The sequence below is a fragment of the Borostomias antarcticus genome (genome assembly GCF_949987555.1).
Source record: "Borostomias antarcticus genome assembly, chromosome: 5".
Classification (NCBI taxonomy): domain Eukaryota; kingdom Metazoa; phylum Chordata; class Actinopteri; order Stomiiformes; family Stomiidae; genus Borostomias; species Borostomias antarcticus.
This window is the reverse complement of record NC_140238.1, coordinates 26,058,920-26,086,302: the sequence shown is the minus strand read 5'-3', so window position 1 is coordinate 26,086,302 and position 27,383 is coordinate 26,058,920. Positions and strand designations below refer to the sequence as shown.

General features: G+C 45.9%; 2 protein-coding genes across 2 annotated transcripts; one reads left to right on the top strand and one right to left on the bottom strand.

Moving 5' to 3' along the window:
• Positions 1-2,627: 2,627 nt before the first annotated feature.
• Positions 2,628-19,009, top strand: gucy2ca (guanylate cyclase 2Ca; the record flags this gene model as incomplete). Its single annotated transcript, XM_084439035.1, has 27 exons — positions 2,628-2,838; positions 4,593-4,705; positions 4,973-5,040; positions 6,235-6,450; positions 6,558-6,676; positions 6,863-6,959; positions 7,211-7,322; positions 7,547-7,712; positions 8,161-8,243; positions 8,371-8,488; positions 8,654-8,735; positions 9,690-9,783; positions 11,162-11,224; positions 11,401-11,472; positions 12,755-12,859; positions 13,141-13,227; positions 13,366-13,498; positions 13,837-13,974; positions 14,258-14,346; positions 14,500-14,591; positions 14,873-15,031; positions 15,248-15,440; positions 16,010-16,184; positions 16,380-16,478; positions 16,625-16,719; positions 16,903-16,979; positions 17,227-19,009. The coding sequence occupies 27 exons, from the start codon at positions 2,628-2,630 to the stop codon at positions 17,429-17,431; spliced, it is 3,261 nt and encodes a 1,086-aa protein (XP_084295161.1). The 3' UTR covers positions 17,432-19,009.
• Positions 19,010-21,477: 2,468 nt separating this feature from the next.
• Positions 21,478-26,915, bottom strand: plbd1a (phospholipase B domain containing 1a). The gene is made up of 11 exons (XM_084437722.1): positions 26,701-26,915; positions 25,940-26,162; positions 25,528-25,611; positions 25,117-25,258; positions 24,863-25,003; positions 24,028-24,172; positions 23,665-23,865; positions 23,393-23,533; positions 23,009-23,194; positions 22,812-22,918; positions 21,478-22,661 (listed from the first exon to the last, which is right to left on the bottom strand). Exons 1-11 carry the CDS (start codon positions 26,768-26,770, stop codon positions 22,485-22,487), a joined length of 1,617 nt encoding a protein of 538 aa, XP_084293848.1. The 5' UTR covers positions 26,771-26,915; the 3' UTR covers positions 21,478-22,484.
• Between the last annotated feature and the right edge of the window lie 468 nt (positions 26,916-27,383).

Below are 27,383 nucleotides of genomic sequence, written 5' to 3'. Positions count from 1 at the left end.
ATTACACACAGTGAGCGGCGACATAGCACACAACACACACAACTTAGGGGTTTGTCGGTGGAAATTGTTCCGTGAATTTCTCCCATCCAAGCTGTCCTCCTCCAGGAGCAGCCAGCAGCAATGGGCAGCCATCGTTCATGGCGCTCGGGGACCAAGTGCTCAGTCCATGTCCTGGTCAGGGACAAGACTGAAGAGCATCTGTTCATTCTGCATGCTTTTCGTATTGGGTCCTTTGTGAGGAAACCCTTGAGAACACAGGAAGAACATGCTCCACACAAAAAGGCCCAGAGACCACAAGTTGTGAAGCGACAGTACTCGGTGAACGATTTTGGGGTTCAGTGTCTTGGTCAACGGCACTTCGGCACAGTCAGGAGCCGGGATGGAACTGAGGACCTTGCGATCCCCAGACACTCTACCTCCTGAGTTACGTGCCGTCCCAGAAGAATATTGAACTCTTACCTAACCAAGACTTTACAGTGCCAAGATACCATCCATGATTGCTTTACCCCCAGATCAGTAAGGAACCAAAGGGCAGCGATGTGAGAAGCGCGGCAGCAGCAACAAGATAAATGTGATGCTGCTGCTGGAGTCTCTGGCTTGAGTTTGATATGAGAGCGTTGGTAGTATGTGTGACAACAAAGGATTTCAGTGCTAAGAGTGGAGACTGAAACAAGACATGTCCATGTTATGCCTTACACCTACAGTAGTATTCACCCCCAGCCTACAGTATACAGTATACCTACCCTCCTCTTCAATAATGGCTCACGTCTAAGCTTGTGCTTCACAGTTTGTGCAACTCACTTTCACAGATGTTACATTTATAGAATATATTAAAATACATAGTTGTAATTGTAGTAGTAGTAGTAGTAGTAGTAGTAATAGTAGTAGTAGTAGTAGTAGTAGTGAGTAGTGAGTAGTAGTAATGAAAACTGTAATAACAATTTACGATAGATAAAAAAAATATACAAAATATAAAAGAAATCCAGATATGCAAGATTGCAACAAAAAATAAACAAGTGTATAACAGTGGACAGATTCCTTAGAATGTCTATTGTGCAAACATGCCTTATAAGAAGTGCAAGATTGAAGTGTAAATCAAGCAAGTATACCATTTTGGCAAATGTAGACGTCCTGTCCAATGATGCCAATCACAATCAGTTTTACTGCCAGGCAGTTTTTACACATAGGAATTTGTTCTAGTCAGTTGGTGCAGTAGGACAGTAGACAACATTAGACAGGGTGCAAAGACTAGACAGGACAGTGCAAAATACAAAATGGTGTGTGATGGGTGTACAGTATATACAGTGATATACAGTGTGCTCAATGTGTGTGCAATGCCAAAAATAATGATAGGGAACCTACAATATCATGTCAGAAAAAGTTGTTTGTCACAAAATGGAGTGACAGTGGATTATGAGGGTCTGGCAGGCAAACTGTTAAGATTACAATCTGGTGCTTTTATAACAGACTATATCTAGCAGCTACACACAAACCATTTAGTTTATGGCCTATAGTGACCTTCGCCCCTCTGAGCTTTCTCCCAGACTAGAGGCTGGCGGACAATCTAGAATGGGTTTCTGTTGAGCTCAAAAGTTCAATCGATTCCTTTGTCCCCAAATGCATGTTCCCATAGATATGGCATATCTATCTGTTTGGTTTTCACATGCCTGCTGCCAATTGGCCTACATTCCTCTGCCTTCATTCTTATCTGTCTCTCTAAACTCTCATTTCAACAACTAGACACCTGTTGAAAGATATAGATATTTCCTACATGATGTTCGTGAGAATTGCTCTGCTACATTGGAAATTAGGCTTGCCCTCAATTGTATCTCTGAGTGCTAAATAATGGTTATGAATGCATGAATGAATTGCCCTACTGTTTTAAGATAAAGCAAGCAGTAACCTAACACACACTACATGGTTATATTGTATGAATAGAGTATGCTTATAAACATTAAAACTCAGAGACGGCTAGGCTACAGGCTCAGAGACAGCCAGTAGGCCTATGCATTTCTGCAAATCAGCATGTACACAGCATAAAACGTGGTCCATATGATAGTGAGAAGCCTGTAGCCCTATATGCTTTATACCCCCGCGAGACTAGTCTAGATGGACTACATGATCAACCCCCCCCCCCCCCACCGCGTCTGTCATTTAACGGTTGCTCATTAACACAGCCAGAAGCCCTTATCAACGTCAAGGCGCTGGCCAGCTGCTTTCAGTAGGCTACGACCACGGATTAAGTCACTAGGCTTCTTCAATATCAGATTTAAGGGACCTCATACAGTATATAGGCTTTTTCCCTCACGTCAGGTCAAATCAGATCAACTTGTTCCACCTGGACAGGACGGTGTCTCCTGAGAGCTGGAGCTTGGTGGAATGTCTTCCGTTGACTCTTGTTTGGAATTGGCGTGCTCCAGAAGTCAAATGTGACTTTAGCCTTTTTTATTAGGCTATTATTACTGTTATTATTATTATTATTATTTTACTTCCACTGCCAAATCTACCTGTTTTAGGACTGAGCTGCGTATCCAGAGGTGCCACCGGAAATGTCGAGGATTCTACATCTGGATTTAGATAGTGGGCCTTTCTAACACAGAATCTACTAAGGACATTTGCCTTTCACAATGCCTCACCCGCATTTTTGGCTTTTCATTGTAACCCACCTTGTGACAGCGGTGTCAAGCCGGATACTCGATGAGTGCTTGGCATCTAAACCTAAAGTAATGATGAACGTTGTGCTCCTGGAGGACGATACCTCGCAATGGAGTTTAGTGTTTGTAAGGAGCGCAGTTCGCCACGCGATTGAAGAGGACAGGAAACTAAACAATGCCGCAGGTAAAGAAAATATTGTCTATAGGCTACCCAGGTAGGAGGGGGCGTTCTGGGGACCTTGTGTAACATTCCCTAAAAGTTCTCTAAAAGTGACGAACGTCACGAACCCTACAGACGTTCCTTAAACGTCCTCTTTTGGTTATGAAAATGCTGCAGTTCAAAGTTCTCTGTATGGAGAAATGGCACATATTACTGTTCCTTGTGCCAAAACCCCCCAAAATCTGTGTGCATTTGATAATATGGGACAGCTCTGAAATCTGGGACACCCGTTATTAGGCTTAGAAAAGCCTACATCACTTTTATTTATAGAAGCTCCTCTGGCCAAAAACACTGGTGTTTTTACTAAAGTATTAGGTAAGAAAGAAACTAGTAGGCCTATCCATCTGCATGCTATTTAGAATGCCAAGCAATATCAAATAAGCCATGTAGGCCACTTAAAACCAGGCCAGTTCCAGCCTGGCTTATGTGCTTGGCTGGCTTGTTTCTGTTCAGGACTGGTAGAACGGAAGCCAGTCATGCCACTGAAGTAGCTGTGAATTGAAATGACATGAAATAATGTCTGATAAATTAAGATCGCCTGGACACATCAGTTTCAATGCTTCCAATGCTAATCCTGCACAATAAGAGCGGGATAGCCAGTTAGCTCATGAGCTCACAACTGGCAGCAGCTTCCATAACATTAATGGTAGCGGTCAGGGGCTAAAGCAGTTACACTGATGATTCCTGTAATGTTAGCTATTTTGCTGCAATTGGTTCAACTTCTGTTTCTGGACAAAGGTAAGGGATAAAAAAGATTGCAGTGAAAGGATGAACATGTGGAGGGTTGAGTCATCCCCACCGGGGCCTTGAATCCCGGTCTCCTGGGTGGGAGTCCTATGCTCTCACCACTACTCTACTTGTGCAGGGGAGATCGGCGGGTTGGTTTTGGTGTCTTTCTTCTAGTCCTTAGTGTGGGTTGGGGTTAGAATAAGGGTTGGGGTTAGAATAAGGGTTGGGGTTGGGACAGGATCTGACCTATAAGGCAAAGGGTAAAGGTTGGAGTGAAAGGATGAACATATGGAGGTTTGGGGTATAGTCTCATAAAGTCATCCCTACTGGGGCCTTGAACCCTCGTCTCCCGCGTAGGAGTCCATTGCTTTCACCGCTACTCTACTTGTGTGGTGGAGATCGGCAGATTGATTTTGGTGTCCTTTATTTTGGTGTGCTGGGACTACTGCCTTTTGTGGTGCCAACAGAGAAATGCAGGTCAACATTCAACGGAGGGAGGGAGGGAGTGATAACCGGACGAACGCTATCCTAGCTGCGCTGGCTTACAACAACATACACTTGTTTTTTTGTACTCTTGTATATTTGGATTTCTGTATATTTTGTTTCTATTTTAAATTTGTTCATTGTCTTATGGTGCTTTAACAGTGCAATTCCCCCTCTCCCCCGGGGATCAGTACTACAACTACTAGCCTACTACTACTAATTGCTATGCTAATCCTAACCCAACTACTGTGGAGTTATGTAGCCTAATATCTGACTTTTGCATACACAAATGATATCTGAATAATGATCATCAGAATGACTTAACTGGTCATTAATAAGGTACAAGTCCATTACTCTACTCATTGAAACAATGCATCGTCAAAACAACTTTTGATAGGAATTTACTAAGAATAGTAAGCATTTTATTCTTGAGTAAATGCCTCTACCAATTAAAGTATACAATCAAACCATGAACACCATTTTCTGTCTTGCACCCCTTGCTCCAGGTTTGAACTTCACGTTGACGGCTAACTTCAGGGGCTTCAACACCACCCTGTACAGACGCAGAGGCTGTGGGAGCAGTACCTGTGAGGGAGTGGAGATACTCAAGTCTCTGCATGTGAGTACTGTGTGTGAGTGACTGACCTGGTTCGACTGGGTCTCTAGCTGTTCACAAGAGAGTGGTCACCAAACCGCTCCTGCTAATATGTAGTCAATACTCAAACATGCTGTAGATTTTTGGGGGGATAGTTTTCTGGATTATTTTACCAGGGTTCACCTCTTAAGAGTGTGGCGCTTTAATTTTCTGGAGCCACTTGCTGCTGATGTGGTTTTTTTTCATGAAACTCTGTTCATGAGTTATGACTGTGTTCCTCTTTTGCTCCAGAGTAAAGGTGAGGTGGGGTGTGCCATGCTGGGGCCTTCCTGTACATATGCCACCTTCCAAATGGTGGAGTGAGTATGACTCTCCCTAACACACACACACTCTCTCTCTCTCCCTCACATACACACACACACACACACACACACACACACACACACACACACACACACACACACACACACACACACACACACACACTCACACTTTCCTCTTAATTCATACAGTAGGACCCCACTTATCCGAACCCAACAGGACCGAAGGTCGTTAGTATCTCTGAAATGTCTGGATGACTGAAACTTATGTTAAAATGCATCAAATTCAATAAGTGGTATACTTGTTCCATATAGACTCATAATAGACTGATAAATACCCTTAATTACTTATGAAAATGCATCAAAATTGCAATCAAATAGCCAACTAAACTCCTATAGCCTAGCCTATAATAGGGCTACAGTAGCCTATAATAAAATAAACAGATTTTCACTTGAGTGCGTGCTTTGATCAAATACAGTACTTTATTCTCAAATGAGGCCTACGCTGCATCGATAGGCTACTCGCTCGACATTTTCCCGCTTTAGAGTAACAAAGAAATGAAACTTGACAGTAGGCTACAGCCTACAGGCAACATGTAGGTCTACATACAGTTCTGTTTTTATTCACAGTAGGATACAGTACATGTTTATTATGACAGATTTAAATGCAAGTACAGTTCTGTAATAAAAATGCCACCAGTAACCAGATAGCAGGCTCAAAAAAAAAAGAAACGTTTTTTAAGCCTGTCCGGTAGACCGGGAGGTTGGGATCTCTGAAGTTCGGATGAGTGGGGTCCTACTGTATCATCTGAGTGGGGTCCTACTGTATCATCTGAGTGGGGTCCTACTGTATCATCTTTCTTTCCTGCTCTACTTCCTTTGAGTTGTTAACAGCATGCATGGGGCAACGTTTATTGACAGGACAGGACACTGCCATCCACCACTCTCAAAATATTTGCCTTGGCTTATTATTAATCATTTATGGCATATGTACTGGTACAAGTCATAAATGATGAAGATAGTGCAGTTTATTTGCCAGGTTGTACAATATTCTGTGCTGTACGATGTAAGTTTATGTTTGTGCATTTATTTTGAGAATACATTCTCAGCTAGTTAGGGCTGTATTATCGCTTACTGTTAATTTTCTTACATTGGATATTAATATAAAACTGTCAAGCTGACCTGGGTGACCTTTGAGCCCTGTGTGTGTGTGTGTGTGTGTGCCCTCCTCAGTGAGGAGATCGGTCTGACACTGAGCATGCCCATAATCTCTGCCGGAAGCTTCGGCCTGTCGTGCGACTTCAAGGGGAACCTGACTCGCATACTCCCGCCGGCACGCAAGATGGCCAACTTCTTCGTTTTCTTCTGGGGCTATAACACCACGTTCAAAACCACCTGGGACAGGGCGTATGTCTACAAGAAACCAGATGCCTCTGAGGACTGCTTTTGGTGAGACGCATGCACACACACCACACACACACACACACACACACACACACACACGCACAAACACACACACACTTATACCCACTCCTTCCTCTCTGTTGTGTCCACAGGTACATCAATGCTCTAGAAGCCCCTTCTGCTGTGTTCTCTGTGAACATAACCAGAGAGGTTTTGCGGAGCAGGGAAGAACTGAGGCAAGCCCTTCTAAGAGAAAGACTATTTAGTAACAGTGGGTATCTCCTGTATCTCCTTATGTCTTCCTCGCTTGTCATATCCACAATGATTAAGCACATTTCAATGATAACAGCTCCTTCATTAAGGTGTCATTTTGGATATAATATAAATGCAGAGTGTATGTGAAACACGAAGGTCTGCTGCAGTATGTATTTGAACCATCAAGCATATTTGTTTGCAGTCTACATTCTGTGTGGAACCCCAGATGACATCATGAGCATAAAGAAAGAGAACCAGATTCACCAAGACACCGTTTTCCTTCTCATCGACGTCTACAAGTGAGATTGGTTTTGGTGTCCAACAATGGTCTGTTACTGTATATGGATGTGTGTTTCCTCACTGTTAGATTGCAGATGGTGCAGATACTTGATTTATGCCCAAGAAAAAGTAATTGATAAGACATGGGGGGGGAAATGGTATTTTGAGCAAAAAAGGGTGAGCACACCCATGTCTATCAAGCAGATATCTGTGTAATTCAAACAGGGATGAATGCTCTAATTCTGAGTTGTTACCTCTCCCTGTCCTACAGCCCCAAGTATCACACTAACGTGACGGCCAGCCAGGGCATGGACAACGTCCTGGTGGTCACCCTGCCTGCCAGGAACTACACCTACACCCCTGCCTGGCCCTTCAACAGCAGCGTAATTGGACCCCGCTGTCTCTCCTTCCCTCTCCCTCTCTCTCCTCTCTTTATATTCTCTCTCATTCTCTCTCTTTACCATCCCTCCCTCTCCTCCTTCCCTCCCTCTCCTCCTTCCCTCCCTCTCCTCTTATTCTTCTTTCCTATTTTTTATTTTTCATTTCTCTTAATCCTCCCTCCCTCCTCTTATATTGTATTTTTATCTGTGTGTCTCATCTGTTGCAGGATTTAAACGACTATGTGGCAGGTTACCATGACAGTGTGATGCTGTTTGGCCATGTGGTCAGAGAGAGGATGCTGGCTAAGCAGCGAGGAGGAGAGGAGGGAGGAGGAGCGCTTCATCGCCCTGTCCCACAACCGCTAAACCCCTTCAGGAGTCTCTCCTTTGAAGGTAGGGCGGTCAGGATGATGTTGTTTTAGCGGGGTTGTGAGATAGATTCTAAAGTCGCACATTTTAATGGCAACATAAACAGACTAGAGTGTGTTAGACTTGGCAAGTCTGCCTGACAACCGTCATACACCAAAGACCCATTTTTCATTTTTGTCACACCACCGTCATAGCTTTCAGAGTGAGGCCATTCAGGCTACATATCATTCCTGCTTTTGGGATTTATTTCACAATAAAGAATTTTATGACTTTTTATGACTCATTTAATCCATTACTATCAAAATCTTTCCTCACCCCACAGTGAGACAACAGTAATACTGTGTGTGTGTGTGTGTGTGTGTGTGTGTGTGTGTGTGTGTGTGTGTGTGTGTGTGTGTGTGTGTGTGTGTGTGTGTGCGTGTGCGTGCGTGCGTATGTATTCCCATGTCTGTGTATGTGCGTGTGTGTGCAGGTATGGGTGGATACTACGTGCTGGACGAGGATGGCGACAGAGACGTGAACCTCTCCGTAATCTACACCACTAATGACAACAAGGTCAGCTTCAATCCACAACTGTCACAATAATCAATTGATATCCCCCTTAATTATACATTAGCAACACCTCCAGTGATTGATGAGTAGCAGTGTGCAGACTGTGTGACTGTGTCCTTTACATTTCCAGTACAAAACGCTGTTTATATTTGACACGTCCGAGAATGTGACCAGAGACGAGGACAACAGTCCTTCTCTGTCCTGGCCTGGGACACGCCTGCCTGACGACAAGCCCGTCAGGCCAAACGGTAAAATAAACACATAACAAACAGGTGGACTTGTAATAACATGTACATACTTGTAACATACTATGAGACCCTGCTGGGGCTATTGGGCTATTGTTAGTATTTTATGTGTGTGTGTGTGTGTGTGTGTGTGTGTGTGTGTGTGTGTGTGTGTGTGTGTGATTCCAGACCTCATGCTGCAGGACATCATAGTGATTGTGCTGAGTGTCAGTGTTGTCATGGTGACGGCCATCGCCCTCATCTTCTACAGGTGCAGTACTGTGTCATCTCACTGCTCTACATATGTGACCTGACAACATGACTTCTGAGAAAATATCTTCCCTTTCCCCCTCCCTTCCCTGAGCAAGCAGTCATTAGGAATCAAAAAATGTTTGTGTAGGAGCGCTTCTTCAAAATTAGTTTGTTAGAGGTGCTCTTTGGATAGGGACATGTAGACATAAAAATCCCCAAAAAGTTCCAAGGCACTCTCTTTAAAAGAAAGAAAATGCCTTTATTATCATGGCATGGAAGAAGTCCACAGCCATCCTCACTATTTTGCACTGTCCTGTCTTGTCCTTGCAGCTTATTTATTTGTTGTCTATTTATTGTTATGCACCAGTAGTCCAAAGCAAATTCCTCATATGTGTGAAAGCCTACCTGGCCAAAATAAATCTGCTTCTGCTTCTGATTTTATTAGACTTTAGAAGAAACTCCGATGTGTTTCATCTCAAGGAGTCAAAAAGATGCTGAAACGCCTCAGAGTTTGTTCCAAAGTCTAACATGTACAGTATGACCATGCTATGATAAACCATTTCAATTATTTAGATAGTATATATATATTTTTTATTTATTTATTTATTTATTTAACCTCTATTTAACCAGGGAAACGTCACACTGAGATTTACATCTGTTTTACAGTGTAGAGAGGGCCTTGGAGCCTTTTTGTGATTTTTAAATCAGGTATTGGGGTTTAAGGTATTGATCCAGTTCTCCAGCCATATTGGAGAACTTTTAAGGAAGGAAGGAAGGAAGGAAGGAAGGAAGGAAGGAAGGAAAGAAAGAAAGAAAGAAAGAAAGAAAGAAAGAAAGAAAGGAAGAAAGAAAGAAAGAAAGAAAGAAAGAAAGAAAGAAAGAAAGAAAGAAAGAAAGAAAGAAAGAAAGAAAGAAAGAAGGAGGGTTAAAGAGTTGTGATGTCATGCTCCCCTCCTGCTGTGGTCCATAACAGGCAGAACCTTAAGGAGCGTCAGAACCAGAAGAAGTGGTCCCACATCAGCCCAGATCTGCTTGCACCACTGGATGGGAAGGAGGTCTCTTTGAAGGTGACTTGGGCTCTGTGTCCATCCCTCTGCCTCTCTATCCATCCCTCTGCCTCTCTATCCATCCCTCTGCCTCTCTATCCACCCTCTGCCTCTCTATCCATCCCTCTGCCTCTCTATCCATCCCTCTGCCTCTCTATCCATCCCTCTGCCTCTCTATCCATCCCTCTGCCTCTCTATCCATCCCTCTGCCTCTCTATCCACCCTCTGCCTCTCTATCCATCCCTCTGCCTCTCTATCCATCCCTCTGTCTCTCTATCCATCCCTCTGCCTCTCTATCCACCCCTCTGCCTCTCTATCCATCCCTCTGCCTCTCTATCCATCCCTCTGCCTCTCTATCCATCCCTCTGTCTTTCTCTCCATCCCTCTGCCTCTCTATCCATCCCTCTGCCTCTCTATCCATCCCTCTGCCTCTCTATCCACCCTCTGCCTCTCTATCCATCCCTCTGCCTCTCTATCCACCCCTCTGTCTTTCTCTCCATCCCTCTGCCTCTCTATCCATCCCTCTGCCTCTCTATCCATCCCTCTGCCTCTATCCACCCCTCTGTCTTTCTCTCCATCCCTCTGCCTCTCTATCCATCCCTCTGCCTCTCTATCCATCCCTCTGCCTCTCTATCCATCCCTCTGCTTCTCTATCCATCCCTCTGTCTTTCTCTCCATCCCTCTGCCTCTCTATCCATCCCTCTGCCTCTCTATCCATCCCTCTGTCTTTCTATCCATCCCTCTGCCTCTCTATCCATCCCTCTGCCTCTCTATCCATCCCTCTGCCTCTCTATCCACCCCTGTCTTTCTCTCCATCCCTCTGCCTCTCTATCCATCCCTCTGCCTCTCTATCCATCCCTCTGCCTCTCTATCCATCCCTCTGTCTCTCTATCCATCCCTCTGTCTCTCTATCCATCCCTCTGCCTCTCTATCTATCCCTCTGCCTCTCTTTCCATCCCTCTGCCTCTCTATCCACCCTTCTGTCCTTCTCTCCATCCCTCTGCCTCTCTATCCATCCCTCTGTCTTTCTCTCCATCCCTCTGCCTCTCTTTCCATCCCTCTGCCTATATCCATCCCTCTGCCTCTATCCATCCCTCTGCCTCTCTATCCATCCCTCTGCCTCTCTCTCCATCCCTCTGTCTCTGTCCATCCCACTGTCTCTCTGTCCATCTCTCTATCCATCACTCTGCCTCTCTATCCATCCCTCTGCCTCTCTCTCCATCCCTCTGTCTATCTGTCCATCCCACTGTCTCTCTGTCCATCTCTCTATCCATCCCTCTGCCTCTCTATCCATCCCACTGTCTCTCTATCCATCCCTCTGCCTCTCTATCCATCCCTCTGTCTCTATCCATCCCTCTGTCTCTCCCTATACACCCCTGTGCCCCTGTGTGTGTGACAGATTGATGAAGACAAGAGGAAGGACAGCATCTACCAAATCCATCGGGCTCGCTATGACAAAAAGGTACCAAACTACAGCACATACTCTATGTTCTATGGGTCAAAACCTACTCTAAAGGAAATTTGAGTATAAGACAGTTATATTTTGTCCGTCACAGTGTGTGTGTGTGTGTGTGTGTGTGTGTGTGTGTGTGTGTGTGTGTGTGTGTGTGTGTGCGTGCGTGTGTGTATCTCTTTCAGCCTGTAATCCTGAAGGAGCTGATACACACAGACGGGAACTTCAGTGAGAACCAGAGGATTGAGCTCAACATTGTAAGACACTTACAATTATGTCATATCCTCTTCCTCTTAAAGTAAAAAAAAAAAAAAGTTTTATTGTTTTAGATAATTATTGAACTTTGATCATTATGAATTTAATTCATTAACTGCATTTGGGTAGCAAGATAACCGCAGTCCAATGTTTGTTGGGAGATAAATCATTGACTGGGCCTAAAGAAGAGACATCCTACTTCCCTTTCTCCTCCAAAGAACTTCCTCCTAGTCTGTCCACATCATCACACCTCTCTGATTCAATTGAATCTGATAGTCCAAAACGCATTTTAAACCAAGTCTAAACAGGGTCTCTGTGATCTTCCCATGTCGAGATATGTCCGCTTCAATTCCCCCCATGGACAATGAATGGGGAGAATTTTTCACTCCTTAGCCAAAATCCAAAGTCCAAAAAATATAATGGAGGTGAATTAGCCAGCCATGTTTTGGCAGCTTGTGGACCTGCCCCGTGATTTGGATCTGCTCCAAAATGTAACGGGTTCTAAGCTGGCCCATGCTACACCCCACCACCGAGTTTCATGAAAATCAGTCAGGTAGTTTTTGCGTAATCCTAGTCCAAAAAATGAATGGAGGGGAATGGCCGGCCGTGTTTGGGCAGCTCATGGACCCGTCCTGTGATTCGCTCCCAAATTTGATGGGTTCTAAGTTGGCCCATGCTACAACCCTCTATTGGTGTGGTAGTTTTCATCCTTTTAATCCTGCTAACAAATGGAGGGAAGGACGGACACACCCCACCGAAAACATGACCTCTCGCCCTGCGACGCTGCCCCTATAGATACATCTAAACTAGAAAAGCCCATTCCACTTACACATTCAACAACTGTACATGCTGACGACATGCATCATACGTGGGGGACGACAGCTTCACTGTGCACTTGTTTCCACACTCCTCCTGTTAGCTGGTCACTAGTGGTCATTTTGTGCGGTTGTACAGTACGACTCAGCTACATGTTGGCTTATCTTAATGTGGTTTCACTAAACAAGGTTTTTCATAGTGTTTTGTGGTTTTGTGGCCAAATCGAGGATTCTCTTATCTCTATGGGGATCAGCAGTGAAGATAAGTCACCCAGCCCGTGACCTTAGTTACAATTCAGTGATAAAGCGGATCACTGTGGATCATAGAGTGTGAGGATTCACCATGAGATGAGCCTGACATATGGCCACAACCCTCCCTCCTCCTCCTTCTCTTTCTCTCTCCTACTTACTTCCTCTCTTTTTTGTTTCTCTCTCTCTCTCTCTCTCTCTCTCTCTCTCTCTCTTTCAGCTCCTGCGTATCGACTATTACAACCTGACTAAGTTCTATGGCACGGTGAAGCTTGAGTACGGCGTGTTCGGAGTGTTTGAGCTCTGCGAGAGGGGCTCCCTCAGGGTGAGATGGGCGTGGTCAGGTGGGGAGGCAAATGGGCGGGGCTACAACGAACCCTGAGTTTATGATGGTGATCATCAGTAGTCTAGTTTCACCCTTACTGTATATTGTATCTTTATTGTCCATTTGATAAGCACCATTTATATACTTGTAGTCCTCTGCTCACCTTTATGAACAAGGGCGTGAATTGTTGATAGTTACAGTGGTGAAATTTCACAATAGCCTGACTGGTGTGAATGAAAGCAAACCAAACTGATGGACAGTGAACTGCTTTTTCCCTACAGCATGTTCTCAATGACAAGATCTCCTACCCTGAGGAGACCTTCATGGATCTGGAGTTCAAGATATCAGTCATGTACGACATAGCTAAGGTATGCCACTTATAGTTATGTATCTCTTATACAGTATGTTATGCCTTTATACTGACAGTATATCAGTGGTAAATGGTAAAATGTGTGAATGGCTAATGTTTATGTTAGTTAATGTTAACATTAACCCTGTTTCTCCAGGGGATGTCCTACCTCCACTCCAGTAACATTGAGGTCCACGGGCGTCTCAAGTCCACCAACTGTGTGGTGGACAACCGCATGGTGGTGAAGATCACTGACTTTGGCTGCAACACCATCCTGAATCCTGGAAAAGGTCAGGCCCTCCGCTGAACCTCATTATAGATGTAGATTAGAAAGAGATAGAGATAGCAACATAGAGATACAGATATGTAAATTAGACAAAGGTCAGTGTTGGCCTGGATCACCACCCTGCTTCAACGCTCTAGTCACAGTACACTGCAGCAGCAATAGCAGTTTTATGTCCATTTGGTATGAAGACCCTTAAATAGAGTACTGTATACGGTCATGGCTGTTCCAAAACCGCCATTCCAAACATTTTATACTAGCGTTGAAGTTCAAAGGTCAGGGTCAAAATCCTATCCTATTGAGCAATCTCCCATGTGTCTGTGTGCGCCTTCTCTCGCGTGTCAGACCTGTGGACCGCCCCGGAGCACCTCCGGGAGGAGGGCACCTCCCAGAAGGGCGACGTCTACAGCTACGCCATCATCGCCCACGAGATAGTCCTGAGGCAGATCCCCTTCTACACCCAGGCCTGCCACAACACTTCAGGTAGCCACCGCATCTACACACACAGGCCGGCTCACACCACGGAGCTGGTATGTGCTCCGACCCAGCAGATGACCACAGCTTTCTGGGCTGGTGCTGGCCAGTCTCAGCAATGGCCAGGATTATTAGCGAAACAGCGCCTCCCTCTGGCCACTATACAAAATTGCAACCATCACCATCTCAGTTATTCGGAAAGGTTGCACAGGAAATGAGTGTGTATGTCTTTTGCTCCAATGTGATGCAAGTGGTACTGTTGGTTAAAATGCCTGTTGATGTCTTGTTCCAGAGAAGCTGCACCGGGTGCAGTACCCTTGTGAGACAGGCTACTTCAGACCTGACATGAGCTTGGAGACAGCAGCAGAGAGCGAGGCTGAGGTACCAGACTCTACACTGTACATGTCTGCTCTACATCACTGGATTATCCAAACCTCAGCAATTACCACGCATATATTGGGATATTTATGTAGAAGATGAATATGTTGTCTACGTGTTCCATGGTGTGTGTGTGTGTGTGTGTGTTTCCTACAGTTGTATTCTCTAATAAAATTGTGCTGGGACGAGGACCCTGAGAAGAGACCAGAGTTCAGGAGGATAGAAATTTCTCTGGGCAAGATATTCAGGTACATCCACTATATATACAGTACATATAGTATATACAGTATACTGTATCTGTGTGTGTGTGTGTTTGCGTGTGTGTGTGTGTTTATGTGTGTGTTTGCGTGTGTGCGTGTGTGTGCGTGTGTGCGCGTGTGTCTGTGTGTGCGTGTGTGTGTGTTTGTGTGTGTGTGTGTGTGTGTGTGTGTGTGTGCATATGAAATGTCAACAGCTGTTTCATATTCACCACGCTGTAATGTCCTGCCGAGAAACACGTACTGCAACTCCCGAGACGTGCCCCTTTCAGCAACCTGCACCAGCAGGACAACGAGACGTACATGGACAACCTGATCCGCCGCCTGCAGATGTACTCCAGGAACCTGGAGCACCTGGTGGAGGAGAGGACCTCCCTGTACAAGGCCGAGAGGGACAGGGCTGACCGCCTCAACTTCATGCTGCTGCCCGGGTTAGTACCAGACGACTATCGCTCTAGATCCCACATCTACCCAGAGGATAGACTCACCCACTTAGCTTTATGCCAGTGTCATGCCCACAAGCATATGGATAGCGCAGGTCAGCCATTACCTCTGCTCTGCCAGTTTACACCCTCTCCTGACTACCTAGCTAAATCGTAATTTATTTTCTCTCCCTCCTCCTCCTCCTCCTCCTCCTCCTCTCCCAGGCCGGTGGTGCGCTCCCTGAAGGAGACGGGCCGTGTGGAGCCGGAGCTCTTCGAGGAGGTGACGGTCTACTTCAGCGACATCGTGGGCTTCACCACGCTGTGCAGCTACAGCACGCCCATGGAGGTGGTGGACATGCTGAACGACATCTACAGGAACTTCGACAGCATCCTGGACCACCACGATGTCTACAAGGTAGGACAGCATCCATAACGTCTACAAGGTAGGACAGTGTCCTGGACCACCACGATGTCTACAAGGTAGGACAGCATCCTGGATCACCACGACGTCTACAAGGTAGGACAGTGTCCTGGACCACCACGATGTCTACAAGGTAAGACAGCATCCATAAAGTCTACAAGGTAGGACAGTGTCCTGGACCAGCACGACGTCTACAAGGTAGGACAGCATCCTGGATCACCATGACGTCTACAAGGTAGGACAGCGTCCTGGACCACCACGACATCTACAGGAACTTCGACAGCATCCTGGACCACCACGATGTCTACAAGGTAGGACAGCATCCATAACGTCTACAAGGTAGGACAGTGTCCTGGACCAGCACGACGTCTACAAGGTAGGACAGCATCCTGGATCACCACGACGTCTACAAGGACCACCTGGACCACCACGACGTCGGCGTCTTGAACCGAGAGCCTATTATATAAAAAGTTGTAAACCAGGTGAAAATAACGCGGACGAGAGGGAGCTGAGATTTTTCCCCCCCTTTTTTTAAACCTTCGATCCCTCTTCCTGTCTCCCAGGTGGAGACGATAGGCGACGCCTACATGGTGGCGTCCGGGCTGCCGAGGCGGAACGGTAACAGGCACGCGGTGGACATTGCCCACATGGCGCTGGAAATCCTAGCCTTCGTGGGGACCTTCCAGCTGCAGCACCTTCCAGACATTCCTCTCTGGATACGTATCGGGGTGCACTCAGGTACTGCCTGCGCCCAAAACACCCCAACGGGGCTCAGATACACAGAATTATGTCTCCACAGTCCCCTCTGTTTCATTGGATTCGACTGCGAGTCTGGGACGCTCTTCTCAGTTGCGAACTCGAACGGTCCGGGGAGCCCAGCTGGAAATGCTGAGGAGTTGTTTTTTGCTTCCATTGTGTGTGTCGTGCGTTCAGGCCCGTGCGCGGCGGGGGTGGTTGGGAATAAGATGCCTCGCTACTGTCTGTTCGGAGACACGGTCAACACCTGCTCGCGCATGGAGTCTACAGGCCTGCGTAAGACCCGCACACACACACACACACACATACACACACACACACACACACACACACACACACACACACACACACACACACACACACACACACACACACACAGGGTATCGCTCGAGGATAACACCAGCTACATATTTACTCTCCAGCCCTCAGAATCCATGTCAGCCAGTCCACCATCAACATCCTGCAGAGGACAGACTGCCAGTTCCAGTACGAGCAGAGAGGAGAGACCTACCTTAAGGTGAACTGGGTCGCTGCATGGTTCTACACTGGCTTAGGGTGGACTACAGAATCCTGTGCTTATAGACAAATATATGTGAATCTATATGTATGCTGTAGGTTCACCAAGCCTAGAATTTATGTGTGTGTATTTATGTGTGTGTGTGTGTGTGTGTGTGTGTGTGTATGTGTGTGTGTGTCTCAGGGTAAAGGCAAAGAGATGACATACTGGTTGACAGGAATGACAGGGACAGAGCACAAGCTGCCGACTCCCCCAACTGCGTGAGTAAAACACTCTCTTCCTCACACACACTCCGCTGGCACAACCAACTATGACTATTCGAATGTTCTCAGAGATCGCTACTTCATAATCACTGCATATTCCCCATGTAAAGTATGCATCTAATATAGTACTGTAATTTTGTCAAAATTCATAAGCCTCCACTCCGATTATCCCCCCCCCACACACACCTCTCCTCCCCACCTCTCCTCCCCTCACCTCTCCTCCCCTCCCCCCTCCCCTCCTCAGGGAGAACTTCCAGCGGCTGCAGCAGGACCTGGCGGAGATGATCCTCTCCAGCCTGGAGAAGCGCGGGCCGGGCCCCGAGGGCCTGGCGAATAGGAAGACCTTGTCCACCAGGGTCAGGCGCGCGGAGACCACCAGCAGCCAGGGGGACGGCCTACCAGAATACTTCCACCTGGCCAACACAGACGACCCCAGCACCTACCTGTAGCGAGAGCACCCCCTACAGATATATAGAGGAACTGTGACATCGATGTCCGCCGTCAAGTCTTGAATTCACACGATTTAATGGCCTGGTGAGAGATACTAGGTTTTCTGTGTTTGATGGTACGTTTGATCGGAGTACAAGATTCTCACATTGCCAGGCATGTGTGTGGTGTGTTGCTATACAAGCGCCAAGCAACGCTGTAAATTAGGAGTGAATGTGTTATATTTTCTGTTTAACAATGAGAGTCACTGATTGTAGCTTTCAGGAATAATAATAGTGCTTTTATACATTTTATATAGCAGATTGCCTGTTAATAATCCTCAAATGATTTGTGTACTGTGTATTGTGTATATGTGGCCAATCATTAATTATGGGGCCAAGCACTGAAGGTGTGTAGGCACCCTATTGTAATTGTAAGCTTTATTATAGTTTAGTCTGCCATTGAAGTCAATGGCAGCCCATAGAACCGTATGGTCAAAAGTTGTGAAAATTGGCACACTAATTCAGGACAGTCTCATGGCCCGTGTCACCAAGTCTCATGTCCACCCCTTGAACACTCTAGCGCCACCAACGTGTCATATTTGGAGGTGCGTTTATGCACACAACGTTTGACTCTTAAGTCCAATTTTCAAAAATGAGGTATCATTGGATTCCTTGGCTCCAGCCGAGTTCATATTCATATTGGATTTTCTGCGATTTTGGATTGGATTTTCTGCGATTTTGGATTTTGTGAAAAACATTTAAAATGTAACTCCTCCTAGGGATTTTAACCAATCTGCATGAAACTTGCACAATTTCTAGACCAATGTATACAAAATATATAGGTGGGAATTTTTGTAGATAAAAAAAACAAAGCCACCAAGAGGCCATTTCCGGTTTAGGACTAACCACCATACCGATTTTTCCGAAACTTTGTACATTGATGCAAGGGCATGCCTAATGGTCACTGGAGAATATGAAGCTGATTGGCTACAGGGTGGCTACAGGGTGGCACTAAAACAAGCTAAAATGCTTAAAAGTGGCAAAAATGCAATTGATTGCTGTAGCGCCCCCTGTGGCCAAATGGGTTTCAAAGCAAGTAAGCAGGTCATGGGATGCTCTACAACTTACTAATTGGACACGAAATCGCCAGATTCAATTTCAGCATATTTTCATAGATATTTTCAATGACCACATTGCTCAAATGTGGCTATGGCGTGTTTACCTGGTTGCCTTTGATGCGGTCATCGCACATGCTTGGTCCCCGTATTGCTGCTTGCAGCTATATTTTTTCTATTTTTTTCTCTTCCTACCTCTATTGCAATCTTGAAAAGTAATGTGGTACTGTATGTGTGTTGAATTGAAACAATGTGACATATGCTTAAACTGTAAATATGTACTGTATGTATACTTAGACCAAATGCCTTGCAAATCTTTGATATTAGAGTACATTTCGGTACACTATCAAATATCTCGTTTGTTTATTTGTGATTTGTAGGCATTAGAAGTGTTAATCTTCATTTATTGCACTGCCAATCAGTTTCTACACAAGTCTGTTGTGTTGTATTGACTTTGTGTTTGCATATACCCCAAAGCTATCAGCTGTGGAGCAATGCGGTCTCTTTATTTAGTCAAAGTAAACATCTGCAAAATTCATGAGTCATGTTTTTAATGTGACAAGAATTAACTATATTCATAGCACTATATTCTATAGTTGTCAATCGATGAGAGCATTTCAATATGATTAATAACTGACATAGAAATATCCTATAACACTGTCATTATTGGAGTCCAATCTACCTTATATTTGTCATTTTTTGACAATATTTCAGAAACACGGCAGCACTCTGTCCCAAACACAATGCTCATTAACATACATTTAGCTGCAAAGACAAGACAGTTAAACCTACGCCCCTCTGCGCTACGCACTACACAGTCTTGGTCGTCACCAAGGCGGCACCCCAGAGCTCAGTGGCAGGAAGTGGTATCCCGTGTTCTCTCACGGCTCTGCACATCGCCAGGCCCCCCTCCTCCAGACCGCCACCGCAAACCCTGTGGGGAGCCCTGCAGCTGTGGAGGCCCCCTTCCTGCCCGAGGGCCGTTTGGGGCCCACCACCGTTTAGCAGGAGGCAGGACGACGGCCCCCCCTGTACCACCACCAGAGAGCCCTGGTCTCCGTATCTCTCCGTAGGGGGATGGGTTTTGGCTGGAGGATCCAGTCCTGTCTCCGGGTCATCTGAAGCAGGCACAAGAGTCACAGTATCATCACTGAAGTGAACATGTCATGTTACTAGGAGAGGGAGCTAACTTGACCCAAGTAAACACTTGAGTTTGACAAAAAAGTTAACTGATGCTCCTGCCATAAAAATCAATTTACAATGAACATCATTGGAGGAAAATGAGATTACTACAAGCAACAAGTAGAACAATGCAATGCCAGTTGAACCCTGTGGTACTATATTATTGGGTCAAGCTGTTGTTGCCTGTTCCCCAGACAGAGAGGGCTGTGAGCAGGTCTTAATGGAGCGCTAAGTGGAGGGATGGAATGAGGGTTGGTATGTAGGGCATTCTGGCATGCAGTCGGGCTACTCCAGAAACAAACAAATGTGATATGTTGTGACTGTGTATGTTTGTGTTCACGGTCTGTGTGTATGGGCGTGTAATGGAAGTGGTTCAATGTCTTGCATGATGACTAAGACCTCGAGACCATAACCTTACTTAAGACTCCATATATTATGTTGTTTAAAGCTTCAATGGAGAACTGTGACAAAACCCTGCCAATCATCGAGTGTTGTATGTCTGCATGATCGTTGGGTGAGGTGAGAACCTGGTTTGTTCCCCTAAACCAGAGGAAGTGTGTTGGGTGTAAGATATCTGCTGGGGGAGTGGGGGCATCCCCTGAGAGCCTATCAGAGAGGGGAACAGAAACCAGAGCTTCTGGGCTGGACTGTCACACTCCAGCTATCTGCTCCCCCCAGTTCCTCACACTCTCCCCACAAATGACAACAAAGCAACAGATGAGACATTAAGAAAAATACTTTATGGAGAGTTTTCCAGACAATGACTAAACCAAATTCAATGTATTATGTTACTTTTAACAAGGGGGCTACATTTAAAATAATATATTCAGTGGTATTTTAGCCGTCTTAAAGTGGGGAAGTGGTCCCTTTACCACACTGATATTGATTAAGACTGATATCGTGGGGCGTATTTCATAAGCATCTTACTTGCTGAGTGAGTGTGTCTGGCCTGTCGTCGACATATGATGAACCAGAGGCAGAGGGCCAGGATGGAGCTGTTGACCAGCACTGCCACAGAGACCCATACAGCTGGGCTGACGGCGCGGGCTGCCTCCGTATCCCACTCCACCACAGGAGGGGAAACTAGGGGCAGAAGATGGATAACACATTGGCCATGAAGCAGTCTGTATGGTTTACGTCTACACGGAAATAACTGCAGTATGGAACTGACTCGTGACCGGCTGTGTCATGATCCATCATGTCAGCAATAAAAAGAGGCTTGTCAAGGAAATAAGAAACTCTGGACCCAGATTTAGAGCCGTAGCGACTTAAGACGCGGTCGGATAGAGCAGACTTACCTGTGGCTGGCGGAGGCTGAAGCCTTGGTGGTGGTCTCGTCTCTGCCAGGGGGGTTGTTGAGGCGATACAGGCGCTGAGAAGTAGGTCCCTCTTGAAGCCTGGAGGGCAGTTCTTCCTGCCCATGGTGATGCCAGGTCAAGTCAGGTGACCGAACGCCCACAATGGAGAAACCTGCTGCCTCGCTCTGACCCGATGGTGACCAGAGTGAGAATGACATGCAGTTGAACCGACCATGTGGACTAGAGAGTTGTGAAATAAATATAGCCTCTCAACAGACGTTTCAGTTCTGCTGTTTTGGAGGAAAGAGTGAATCACAATGCGTCCCAAGAGAGAGAGAGAGAGAGAGAAAGACAGAGAAACAAAGAGATAAATAACGGACCAAACAAAATGTAGGTTATACATGTACCTTATCTTGTAGTTATTCCGTTGGAATGTTGTACACTAAACTCAAGAGACGTGTAAGTTAGGGGCACTGTTAATTTTTATTGACATTCATTGTGCAGCATAAGATCATCGAAACAAATACAAAGTTAAAATACCTTCATTTGAAATGTACAAAAATAGAGGCAAGTCAATCACAACAGTAGACAGAGCAAAAATATTTGACCATCAGCCCTGAGAATTGCATTGCATTGATCGTTTCATTCAGCATTCAAACTATAGGGTTTCTATGCAAATTCAACATTCAAATCATGACCACATGATAGCAAAAAATTAAAAATCCACTGTGAAATGCTGGACTAAATTTAGGCCATGGGCTTAGCCTAGGTGGAAACAACACATGGGATTTGGCAAGTAATGTACGCTTAAATTATAAGACGTTTGACTCACCGAGATCACTTTGGTGTAGTTCGGAGGCATGTAGAAGAAATTTAAAATCCAGCGCGAGCCAGTATATCCATGTAATGGCGGGGCACTTAGAATGCAGTTTCTAAAAATCTATTTTCTGCCGCGAAACGGTTGTTTTCATCAATCTGTCTTGATGAATCGCTAGTTGTGCTTCTAAAGATCATATTACAGAGGCATGTGAAAAACCACAACAGGCCTATATGCTCTATGTAAGCACAACTAGCGATTCATCAAGACAGATTGATGAAAACAACCGTTTCGCGGCAGAAAATAGATTTTTAGAAACTGCATTCTAAGTGCCCCGCCATTACATGGATATACTGGCTCGCGCTGGATTTTAAATTTCTTCTACATGCCTCCGAACTACACCAAAGTGATCTCGGTGAGTCAAACGTCTTATAATATGTCGTAAATAAGGTCCAGGTTGTCAAAAACGAGCATTGTCCTTTAATTCACTTAGTGCATAAAGTCAAGAATTTCTGTGTACAGCAACGCATTTATGGTTCAATATAAACTGAGCAGAAAGAACACGTACAGAAGCAATAAACACCACAGAAGACTCACATGATGTGAGAATTCCATTTTGATTGTAAAGCTCGATCTCTATTGCAAATCTCCCAGCATCCCTTTCAGGGCATGAAGAGTCGCGGCTGCATGCCGGTAAAGGAGAAGTTGTAGACGCGGGGCAGACCCTGGTGGGCGGTGCTGTTGAAGAGGTCCCAGGAGAAGGGGGGCAGGCCGCCCTGGGTGGTGGGGCCATTCACCGCCTCCGCCTGGAACAGCTCCGCCATGTGGTAGTCTGTCACCTATGGGGAAGGAGGGGGTGGGGGGATGAGAGAGAGAGAGGTGTGTGTGTGTGTGGGGGGGTGGGTGCAGGGGGTAGATGGGAGACTCTACACGCTGCACACACCACACTGTGCTAACGCCAACACTGGTTAAACTCGTACAGGCCTCACCTTGGTGTCATAGCATCCTCCTGGATTGGGCTTCCTCTGTTCCAGGTCGTTACGACAGCAGATGGACTTGCACGGGTCACCCTTAGAGTAGGGGTCATTTTTATAGTCTGAAAAGAGAAGATAACACTATAAACAAGTCTGCAAGTCAGCACAAGTACAAGAACAAGTGACCGCCTCTGAGACGAGGAGCCTCGCACCGTTGTATCTCATGATGTGTTTGAGGGAGTCCAGGTCGTTGACCGTCGCCTGGTCCCGTCTGAAGATCTTGGCCCTCGGGCACAGGTCATAGGAGAAGTCGTCTCCATACTCCTCCCACATCTTCCCATAGCCACTCAGAGTGTAGATCCTAGGGTGGAACGGTACGTTGTAGGAGGGCCAGTAACCTGAGGAGAGAGACGGTCTGCGTGTGAGTGCGTTCGCGACCGTGTGACGTACAAAGGTCTGAAGGTGTCAAATCCTACTCTCATTTCAAGACAAAATGGTGGTATGGTAAGGTGCCATGTTTGATGTTTAGCTCTTCACGGCTGTCTGCCCATATAAATGTCAGTGTGTGTCCTGCCTGTGCCCTGTCTGTGTCGCACCCCTGCGCAGGGCCTGGGTCTGGTCAGAGTACTCCACCAGCCCGGGGATCTGCTCCACCACGGTCAGAGCCCCGTCCTCGATGCTGTGGCCCAGCTTCACTCTGCTCCTGTCCAACACCATGTACTGGTTGTTATAGGTGCCTGGAGGTAGGGGGGGAGAGGCGGACGTGTGTGAGAGATGGACGACGCGACTAATGCTCAAACTAAAACGTGTCTATGCTGATCCGTAGCGGATGTAGTCCGGCCCTTTCCCCCGGCCCTCCTCCGCTCACCGGAGTTGTATGAGGTGAAAGTCTCGGCCCACTGCTCCCCGGTGTGTGCCAGGGCGTTGGCAAGCCTGACCCTCTGCCAGGCCAGCAGGCTGTGGGGGCTGACCTGGGAGAAGAGGGAGGAGTTGAAGACGTTGTTGGTGGTCTGGGTCATCATCAGACCACTGCCCAGCAGGTAGAAATCATCCAGGGACACCAGGAAGCCTGGAGGGCAGAGGAGGAGGGAGAGACAGAGAAGGGAGGGGGGAGAAAGAGAGCAGAGCGATGAAGAGAGAGAGGAATGGAGGTGAGAGAGAGAGAGATAAGACATGTTCCCCTTTATCAAATTCTTTAACAGGAGAATGTTCTGACATTGACGGCGCCTACCAGGGTAGCTACTGAAGGACAGCTTGCCCGTGGCGGTGTGGGGTTCGCTAACAAGGAGGTCCCAGTGTTTGTAGATCCGCATGGTGGCAGCATAGGTGTACCAGCTGGAGTGGGCAAACAGGAGGTTCTCAAAGCCTGGCAGCACCTGTGCATGAGGGGGAAAGGTGGGTGGGTAGAGGTCAGGGAGGGGGTCAACTAGAAACACTGACTATTACGGAGTCAATTCAGCAATCAAAATTAGGTAGAAGAGAAGCTAGTGTATATAGCTTGGTCTATATACAGTAGATGATCCCATTAACATAGTAGTAAAATATGTGAAATTCTATATTTTAGCAGTAGTAAAGAAGCATGTTAGGATTAGGGCTGGGTATCGAGTCGAATTTCAAGAATCGATTTGATTCCGATTCACAAGGTTCGGAATCGATTATCACGATTCAATTCGATTCGATTCGGTTAGTGTTACTAAAACCTTTTTTGTTTTTTGCTGTAACCTTAATTACATGACTGCCAAGTTATGCAACACATCAATACTAGGGCCGGGTATCGATACTGATTTCCAAAAATGAATGAATGAATGAATCATTGAATGAATTAATGAACTATTCATTCCTTCATTTATTCATTCATTAATTAAATAAAAGATCAATTTTTGGATTCATGAATTGATTCTGAATCATTTGATTCAGAATCGATTCAGAATCGATTAATCGATTTTTTAAACCCAGCCCTAGTTAGGATTAGTCAAATGTTTATGAGTGTACTCTTATTTTGATAGATCTGTCCAAAGGACACTCCCCCAAAGCCAGAGTGGATGAGGCGTGACTCCAGTCCAGACCTTGATGAGGGCAGAGCAGTGTCCCATTCCCGGCAGTCTGAAGTCGCGGAGTGGAGGCTGGGAGTGGGGGACCAGCGCTGGGATCAGGTCCAGCAGATCGCCTACTGCGTTCAGGAACTGGACAGCGAACAGAGACAGGGGCTGTGGAGGCGGGGCACAAAAAGCACAGAGTTACATTTACAGCAGTTGAATCTAGACAGGAACATTCGAATAGGTTTGTGTATCCATCCGTGCCTTCACACACGTCCACGTACCCGTTTGCCATGTTTCTTGGCCCAGTGTGCCACCCCTGCCTGGAGGCCGTCCATCTGGGCCACGATGAAGCCTGCGTGTTTCCACAGAGGGTCGCTGCTCTTGTTCAGCTTCACCTGCTCCCTTGTCCACGCGTCCTGCTTACTGATGTAGGGCACAGGGGACAACTCTGTATGGTCACTGAGAACAAGAGGACTACTGAATAGTAATACTGATCAATAATGACTGATCATGTGCTGATTATGTCCCCACTCGAAATAATAGATGTCGACATGGCAACAGTAAAAAATCTGAAATCTGAGATAACTGACGAGTTGATAGAAAAAACAAAATTCTGATCCTTCCAAAGAGGTTATGAATGTATTGGAGCTTATTGTGGTTGCAATGTCTTTATTAAAGAAGAGAATACTCACTTCATAAAATCCTTCACTGGTCCTAATACATCAGGGTCCCTTATGATCTGGGGATACATGTTGGTGTAGTGGCTAATCATTTGCCTGTTGAGAAAAAAAACAGCATGACAGCTGTTGCTCAGGAGGTAGATCAAGTCATCCAGTGATTGTCGGGCCAGTGGTTTGAATCCCGGCTCCTTCTGTCTACATGTCGAAGTGTCTTTGGGCAAGACACTGAGCACTCAACTGCTCCCAATGAGCAGCACCTTGCATGTCATTGGTGTGTAAATGTGTGTGTGAATGGGTGAATGAAAGGCCATTGTAAAGCACTTTGGATAAAACCTCTATAAGTGCAAACATTATGACCAATAACCTTTGTAAATGTTATTGATATAGCTTATGTTGTATTCAAATACATTAAAGCAGCACTTACGGGGCAGTGAGGAAGCCTTCCAGGTAGCCCGCTAGGAAGAAGGTAACCTCGTCAGGTTCGGGGGTCTCCCCGTACCCCGCACGAAGCTCCAGGACGCTCCATCCCGTGGAAGTCAGGCTGTCGTTGAGGTATCCGTACGCGTCGCCCTCCTTCTCCAGCACGCCTTCCCGCAGTAGGACGGTCTTGTGTGTGGCATCCCAGTACACTGTGGCTGATGTCATTTCTGTACAGCAAGATGTGTGCATGAAAAGATTCACCCAAGACATCAACATCAGCAAACAGTATACAATTATTGGACACCACATCAACTTCCCTAATAGTATCACTTCGACATTCCGGAAAAGAGGAACACTAAAGAGTGATCCTTTGAGATTAACGCACTAGGGCTAGAGTGTAGGGGTCTGGACGAAGGTACAAATTAAGAGTGAGATTGGATGATCAAGGATCCGAGCCAAAGATTTGTATCATTGATGAATGACAAAACAACCAGGATCTTAATTCAATATATTTAGCGGAACAGACCGGGAAAACACAGGTAGAGAAGAAAACAATGGCAGTTCTGGAAGTGTAGCCTAGACTAGGCTACGCAAGAGATCCCACCTGAAGACCGATATCGTCCATAATTACGCTACAGCGACGGAGAAGGCCCTTATACATTTGCATTAGGCTATCAACATTAGCTTTGTATCTGGCTTTGTGACAATTGTGCGCATGATTCGACGACATGCTTTTTAGCTTCGACGTGATTTTTGGCTACTTACTGTACGTGCTGGTGGAGGTTACGGCCACAATGAACAAAGCAAAAAAACTTAGCCTCGTCTCAAAAATCATTTTTGAGTAAATTTCGTGACAATCTTTGTCGTGTCAATCTACTCCGGCGCTGGCTAAATCACATGTAACAGGAGCCAAAGAAGCTGAAGAAGAACTGAAACTTGGGAAGCTTAATTTCATGTTCCGTCATTGGTGGAACCGGTGTGCAACATTTCCCGATTGGTTATGATTAGGTCACTAATCGGAAGTCGTTTCCACGATTTTAGTATATTTTATGTGACTATGCGACTATGAAAAAAACACGTGAAAGAAAACAAAGATTAAATCTAAATCATTGGGGAGTATTCAGTAAATGGTATGTTGATTCTTCAATTTACTGTGAAATGTGACTGTGCTTACAAGAGACAATATATCCGTCTAGTGGCAAATTATTTTAATGTCAGTAAATAGCTCAGCAATAAGTGTCTTTTAAAAAAGTATTTCCACCCCAGATGGGACTCGAACCCACAATCCCTGGCTTAGGAGGCCAGTGCCTTATCCATTAGGCCACTGGGGCGGGCGCAAACTCGACGCCCATGTTAAGTTTATTTAATGTGGTAGTGTGCTATTTCGGAGACATTTGGCACTACTTAGTTGTGGTTATGAACCCGATAGTCCAATCATGATTTATAAT

Excerpts from the sequence above, each read along its gene's own strand:
- plbd1a (XM_084437722.1), bottom strand. The coding sequence starts at position 26,770 with ATGATTTTTGAGACGAGGCTAAGTTTTTTTGCTTTGTTCATTGTGGCC. Across the intron at positions 26,163-26,700 it reads AACCTCCACCAGCACGTACA|AAATGACATCAGCCACAGTG; the intron begins GTAAGTAGCCAA and ends CTTGCTGTACAG. Across the intron at positions 22,919-23,008 it reads ACACATCATGAGATACAACG|ACTATAAAAATGACCCCTAC; the intron begins GTGCGAGGCTCC and ends TTCTCTTTTCAG.